Source organism: Danio rerio, chromosome 5, assembly GCF_049306965.1.
Source record: "Danio rerio strain Tuebingen ecotype United States chromosome 5, GRCz12tu, whole genome shotgun sequence".
Classification (NCBI taxonomy): Eukaryota; Metazoa; Chordata; class Actinopteri; order Cypriniformes; family Danionidae; genus Danio; species Danio rerio.
In genome coordinates, this window is record NC_133180.1 from 67,525,001 (window position 1) to 67,532,500 (window position 7,500).

Genomic DNA, 7,500 nt, shown 5'->3' on the forward strand with positions numbered 1-7,500 from the left:
CTTAGTTTCTTTATTAATCTGGGGTTGCCACAGCGCAATGAACCGCCAACCAATCCAGCACATGTTATACGCAGCGTATGCCCTTCCAGCTGCAACCCATCACTGGGAAACACCCATACACTCTCATTCACACACATACGGACAATTTAGCTTACCCAACTCACATATACCACATGTTTTTGGACTTGTTGGGAAAACCAAAGCACCCGGAGGAAACACGGGAGAACATGCACACTCTACACAGAAACGCCATGCACCTGACCCAGCAATGGCAAGCGACCTTCTTGATGTGAGGCGATTGTGCTACTCACTGCACCACCATGCTGCCCCTACATTGACCTTATATTATGTTAAACTGACTTAATACAGCTTGCGTAACTTATAAAATTAGGTTGGAACATGATTAACTTAGTTTATAAAGTTACAATGAACTAAAACATATGTTGTCATGAATAATTGATCATATTTTTTACAGTGTGTGTGAGAGAGTGTTTGATATAGGAGCATGTTGTATAGGTTCAAACCTTCACTTGGGTAAAATATGTATCTGCATTGTGTGGGATTTACACATTTTTATTGTAGAATTTTATTATTTCCCATATATTTTCTATATGGGTGGCCATTTTTTGGGCAAAGAGTTCACTTAACCTTTATGAATTGTGTACTCTTTTTTTATGTTTTGTTCACATGGCCAACTTAGTCTTGAACTGCCCAGATTAAAGAAAGTATTTTTCATTAATTCATTCATTCATTCATTCATTCATTCATTAATTCATTCATTCATTCATTGAGTGATTTTGTTCATAATTGTCTTTAGGGACGCTTTGTCACTTAGGGCCTACCCACTCTATGCTATCCAAACCGTGCCCAGGCTCGTTTCCCTGATCGTTTGTAAAGTGTGAGTGCTCTAAATTGGGCTCAGGCATGGTTCACTTGGCTGGTCCTGGCCCGGTTGGAAGAGGTGTTCCAGACCTCGGTTCACTTGGGCTTTGGGGCGGTACACTTGTGTGTAAGTGCAAAACATGCCTGAGCCCGAAACTAAAAGCGAGACGTGACTTTTGAGGGACTGTTTTATATGTGTTTATTAATCATTCTTACTGTTCAATGAGCGCAAACTGTCGTAATAATTAAAGATGCAAACCCCTCACTGCACGACAGCTGCACCTTCAGGAAACCTAATACCTGCAGCACAACTTTATGAATGTCAAAAGTGGCTAAACTATTCTGCCAAATATTCGTCAGCCTGTCACTACATCTCAAACCACTAAACTGATATAACTAAAGAAATCTCCACTGTGCTGAGTGAAAGCGCTTACTGGACAGCTCATTATCGATGACGTAAGCATGCCCAGGCCCGAATGTAATGTGAGTGCAGGCCGTCACAATAAGTTGGGCTGTCACAATAATCAATTTGTTGACTTGTCGTGCAATACTTGGAGATGACCTCAATCATTTTTGCCATCGCAATATATATTTACAAATTCAAAAATAACGTTGAAGCAAATTTACATTTACATTGACGTTCTGACCAGTGTCAAAATTTATAATTGGGCGTTTACATAATAGGACATTCAATAAATAATGGGACTTTTTATCAAATTATGGAATCTAAAAAACGTTAAAAATGAAAAGCATTTTAAAGTGTTTATGACTATTTGCATTATTCTGTTATATAATCATTACACAATCAGTGGCATAAAATCATCTCAAAATGACAATAATATCTCCATTGCTATATATCGCACAACAAGAAATCCCTATTGTGACAGGCCTAAACATAAGAAGTTTTCAACTTTAAAGACTGTCACAAACCAATATTAGGTGTTTAAGAACTTTATTCTTTTTCTGAGATACAAGTTAGATGCATTTCTTAAACTGTTATTGACTGGCATTATCAAGTTGTTGCTGTAAAATTCTTAATGTTGAATTTTTAAAAAGCACAAAAAGATGGAATTCAATATATACTAAACAGAATATATAAGCTAAAGTTAATATTTAAGCCTATAAAAAAACAGTTAAAGCAATTGAGAAAGATTCATAACATTTAAAAGTTAAAAGAAAAAGAATATAATTGTTAGCAAGTTACAAAGTTAATTGAAAAGAACATTTTGTAAACAACTACTTCAATAAAAGACTATAAACTATCCCCGAGTAATAGTGTCACAGAATACCTGACCTGAAAACAAACAAGCTTCATGATAAAGTTTACATCAAAAAGCAAACATATTTAATAAAGATGTTTCATTATGTTCTCACTCATCCTGGCTCTTTTTACTTCCAGTGCGGCAATCGGGTTTCTCTCCATTATGGGTCTTCTCATGAACTATCAAGCTTCCCATTCTGGGGAAACTCTTATAACAGAGTGAACACATGTAAGGTCTTTCATTAGAGTGAACTGGCAGATGCTGTTTCAGCTCAGTATCTGTAAAGTAGCACTTTCCGCAATCAAAGCACATAAAAGGCTTTGTAAGGCTGTGCCTTTTCTCATGCAACCTCAAACCCCTCAATTGATTAAAAGTCTTTCCACAAGTAAAGCATGAGTAAATTTGAGCCTTATCATGAGTTTTTATGTGGTTCTTCAGGAATAATGCCGTACTATAACATTTATCACATTGATCACAGTGAAATGGTTTTTCTCCAGTATGGTGCGTCATATGTAATTTGAGAGAGGATCCATGTCTGAAACTCATCCCGCACTGATCGCAGGTATACGACTTTTCTCCAGTGTGGATTTTCATGTGGATGTTATAGCCTCCTTTCTGGGAGAAGCTCTGGCCGCATTGATCACAAGTGAAGGGTTTTTCTCCTCGGTGAAATCTCATGTGCAGATTAAGACTCTGTTCATAAGGGAAACCCTTCCCGCATTGATCGCATGTGTACGGCCTCTCTCCAGTGTGAATATTCATGTGTTCATTATAGCGTTTTTTGAGTGTAAAACCCTTTCCGCATTGATCACATGTGTACGGCTTCACTTCGCTGTGCACCATTAAGTGGCTCCTAAGCAAATCTCTCATCGGGAAACTCTTTCCGCAGTGTTCGCACTTGTGCGGCTTTTCCCCTGTGTGAAGCTTCATGTGTCTCTGAAGGTGGTCTTCTCTCCCGTAACTCTTCTCGCATTGATCACATTTGTACGGCTTGTATTCAGGGTGGAGTGTCATGTGGCTCCTCAATTGTAACCTGGTTTTGAAACTCTCCCCGCACTCATCACACTTGTATGGATTCCCCTTGGCATGGGCTTCCAGGTGTAGTTTAAACCTTTGTTTGTATGGGAAAAATTTCCCACATTGATCACATCGATACGGCTTCTCTCCGGTGTGGATGAGCATGTGTTTCTTTACATCACCTTTGCTTCGGAAACTCTTCCCACTGATTTTCTTCCTGACTGATTTTTTGGCCTTTGTTTCTCCTTTCTTGTTTCCCTCCATGCGATCTGAAAAGTAAGACGAGATCAAATGTTTAGCAATATATATATTATAAATAGATATAAATATACAACACCAAATCTGAAAAATATTGAAAATGCAAATTGAAAAAGTAAGTAGTGCTTTCCAAATTTACTTTGACTTGTATTTGATTGCAGACAATCTGAATACAAAATATTTTATGCTTTGTCTGGTCAACTTTATGTCATTTGTAAATATACATCCTTTCCTGTCTTGCAGACCTGCAACACATTTCAAAAAAAGTTGGGACAGGAGCAATTTAGGGCTGACAATCAGGTAAATTGGTCAAAGTGATGTCAACAGGTGATTGTAACTAAGATTTGGTTCAAAAAAGCTGCATCCAAGAAAGGTCTAGTCCTTTAGGAGCAAAGATGGGCCGAGGATCGCCAGTTTGCCAACAAATACATGAGAAAATTATTGAAATGTTTTGAAACAATGTTCCTCAAAGAAAGATAGGAAGAATATTTCACCTAAACAGTGCATAAATTCATTAAAAGATTTAAGAAATCTGGAGGAATTTCAGTGCGAAAAAGATAAGGGCACAAGCCTAAGCTGAACTACTGTGATCTCTGATCCCTCAGACGGCATTGCATGAAGAATCGTCATTCATCTATAAGCGATATCACCACATGGGCTCAGGACTAATTTGGCAAACCTTTGTTTAGTACCACAATACATAGTTACATCCACAAATACAATTTAAAACTGTACTGTGCCAAAAGAAATCCCTATGTTAACAGTGTCCCGAAGTGCTGTCAACTTCTCTGGGGTCGGAGGTATCTGGGATGGACTATCACGCCGTGAAAATGTGTATTGTGGTTAGATGAATCAGTATTTTCGGTATTTTTTGGGAGAAAGGCAGAGTGCAAATTACAGGAGGGTTTGGGGAGATTGACACCCCTAATTAATGCTTTATACCCCCTTAATGACATCAAAACAAGATGTATAGGGGGTCAGCTCTCAGCTCTTTAATTGTAAGAAATGTCTTTTTTCAGTATTATCTTTCTTAAATATTAATAATTAAAAATGTATAAAATAAAAATATACATTTGACCAACCCAAACTGACTATTTTTTTTCTTTTTAATTAAAAAAAATTTAATTAGACACATAGTTTGTATAGTTTGACCTTCAGTACCCTCTAAAATTGTCACTAAATATCCTTCAAAACACTGAAAATGTATACATTTCATTAATAAATTAGATGTCTTTTAAATGCGTTCATATATTTGAGTCACTAAAGTATGTTTTATCAAATTATCAATTATTACACTAAAGAAAGGCATAGGGTTGTGTCAGTGGTAACTTGCACTTCTGTAAAAGGCACCATTAATGCTGAGAAGTGCATGGAGATTTAGGAGCAAAATATGCTGCCTTCAAAATACATCTTTTTCAGGGACACTCATGCAGTTTCAACAAGATACAAAACCATGTTCTGCACACATTACAAAGTCCTGGCTGCGAAGGAAGAGGAAACAGGCACTTGACCGGCCTGCCTGCAGTCCCGACCTGTCTCCAATAGAGAATATGTGGTTGATTTTGAAGTGCAAAATGCGATAACGAAGACCCTGTACTCTTGATTACTTTAGGACTTGTTTGCAGGAAGAATGGGACAAAATTACACCGGAAACACTTCATCACTTGTTGTATTCAGTCCCTAACCATCTTCTATGTGTTGTGAAAAGGAATGGCAACATTACAAAGTGAATGATTTACTGCTCCAACTTTTTTTTGAAACGTGTTGCAAGAAACAAAATTAAAATATGTGTTTATTTAAAAAAACAAAAAAGAATAAAAATCACGAGGAACACATTAAATAATGTCTTTTGTACTGTCTGCAATAAAATACATAAAGTTAAAGTAAATTTTAAAAGCACAACTTTTTTTTATTTGCGTTTTTCATACTGTCCTACTTTTTATTCTGATTTAGGGTTGTATATTTATAGCAATGTTAGATAATCAATTTAACAACATGAAAAACTAATGAACAATACATTTATTCAAATATTTATTTATATTTGTTAAGGTTATTTTTTGACAATAAAGTTCATTGTTAGTTTGTTAACAAACAGTGCTTTAAATAATGTTAACAAGCAATATTTAATCTAATCTTTAATATCTTTGCTATCGCATAATTATCCAGAATCCAGAAATATATAATCATTTTATTTGTATTACTTATCTGCTGAAAATGTACCCGTTTATCTGAATGCATTGTTTCTGTGCTTCGCTTTTAAAAAGACCTTAATTATCAAAATGGGAATAATGAATGGAAACCAGGGCGGCAAAAAAGTGGACTGGCACTAAATATACTCGGGTTACTGATGTATAGTCTTCGCTCTTCAGCATCATTAATGAAGAATCAAGAACAGACATCAACCTCTTTGTCCTTCAGCATTGTGATGCTCTGTTCTGCAGGGTTTTGTTGTATTCTTCATCTTCACGCTTTTCTCTATTTCCAAGTGTGAATTGGGATCGTTGAGTGGTAGTTCTGAAATAAACAAATCACGTTTAAACAAAGAAATTTACAACAACAAGCCATAGATCACAGCTTTATCACACCTAAATGTCTCTCAGTCAACCTACAATCTGCGAAGAGGACATTAAAACCAAAGACAATTAAACCAGCAGGTTCAGACTGTTTCCAGACACTGACTAAACTAATCTTTAAACACATCACTGGAGCAGTGTGAAGTTCCCTGATGTTTAATGATAACAGACATGCCGATTTAACACCTATTGACATTGAGATTTGTGTTTACCCACCTACTAAACCCCCTGCAGCTTTAGGAAACTACATTCTGCAATATCAGAAGCCTGTTGCACAAAATAAGTTGAACAAACTCTTGATTGACAAAAATCAAACAAATTCAGCCTGGTTAAGATCAGGTTAAGTTGTTTCACAATGCTTATACACATTATATAAACATTCTCTGTTAACCCAGAGTTTGTGATTAACACAGGACTGCATGCAGCTGAAAGTGTGACACCGAACAGCCAATCACAGGAAATATGAGAGCATCCCATTGATTGATTTGAACAGCAATATGGTATCTTTATAAGGATTAAAGCTGCGGTCACACTGCACTTTTCTCCCCAGACTTTCATTTATACGCATGTGAATGCGGCAGCACAGAAATGTAAGGTCGTGCAGCAAGTTTCGCATTTCGCTGCATTGAAAAGTTCTAGCTTTGTGAACTCTGACCTGCGAAATCGCATCACATGATTGTGTGAGACCAATTGAGAATCAAAACATTACCTCTCTGGACAGAAATTTAAAACATGGGCCGATCGCTTGCTTAAATAACTAATCGTCTTGTTTGATCCCACCCCTTTTTGCAGTGCTGTACGACAGAATTTCGCATGCTCAAACTCTAGTGTGACTGCAGCTTAAGAGATAACATTATCAGACATATAATTACTTTAGTCTTCTGTCATTTTAGGGCGTACTCACACTAAGCCATCCGAACCATGCCCAGGCCCGTTTCCCAGATCGTTTGAGAAGTGTGAGTGCGCTGAATCGGGCTCATGCATGGTTGGAAGCGGTGTGCCTGAACGCGGTTCACTTGGGCTTTGGTGCAGTACGCTTGTGTGTGAGAGCAAAGCAAGCCTAAGCCTGAAACTGAAAGCGAGACGTGACTTTTAAGGAACTGTTTCATATGGATTTATTAATCATTCTTACTGTTCAATGAACGCAAACTGTCGTAGTTTATTAAAGACGCAAACCCCTCACTGCATGATAGCTGCGCACCTTCAGCAAACCTCCTAATTCCTGCAGCACAAGGACTTTATGATTGTTTATGAGAAAGTGGCTTGCTTCAAAAGTTGTTTACTTCAAAAGTGGCTGATCTGTTCAGCGAAATATCTGACTGCGTGTCACAGCATATCAAACAACAAAACGATATAACTGAAGAAATGTCCACTGTGCCGAGTAAGAGCCCTAACTGAACAGCGCAGCATCGATGACGTAAGCATGCCCAGGCCCAAAGGTTTCCAGATGATTTATTATTTCCAGTAAAATTCAAAGTGTAAAAGCGTCCATTCTTTAACCGCTAATA

The 7,500-nt window shown here is 37.3% G+C and overlaps 3 protein-coding genes across 4 annotated transcripts in view; 1 reads left to right on the forward strand and 2 right to left on the reverse strand.

The window, feature by feature from the left end:
- Window positions 1-7,500, forward strand: part of lrwd1 (leucine-rich repeats and WD repeat domain containing 1) — a 779,065-nt gene that overhangs the window by 153,889 nt on the left and 617,676 nt on the right. The gene's annotated exons all lie outside the window — the stretch shown is intronic.
- drl (draculin) overlaps window positions 1,818-7,500 on the reverse strand; it is a 21,560-nt gene continuing 15,877 nt past the window's right edge. The window contains exon 4 of the transcript XR_012405734.1: window positions 1,818-2,001. The gene's annotated coding sequence lies outside the window, so the exon portion shown is untranslated. The remainder of the gene's footprint in view (window positions 2,002-7,500) is intronic.
- The window catches only part of drll.1 (draculin-like, tandem duplicate 1), a 7,430-nt gene continuing 1,747 nt past the window's right edge, over window positions 1,818-7,500 (reverse strand). The window contains exons 2-3 of the mRNA NM_001166445.1: window positions 5,823-5,933; window positions 1,818-3,430 (exon numbers count right to left, since the gene is read on the reverse strand). Of these exons, the coding sequence (NP_001159917.1) occupies window positions 2,253-3,430; window positions 5,823-5,880 (1,236 nt within the window). The 5' untranslated portion in view covers window positions 5,881-5,933 and the 3' untranslated portion in view covers window positions 1,818-2,252. The remainder of the gene's footprint in view (window positions 3,431-5,822; window positions 5,934-7,500) is intronic.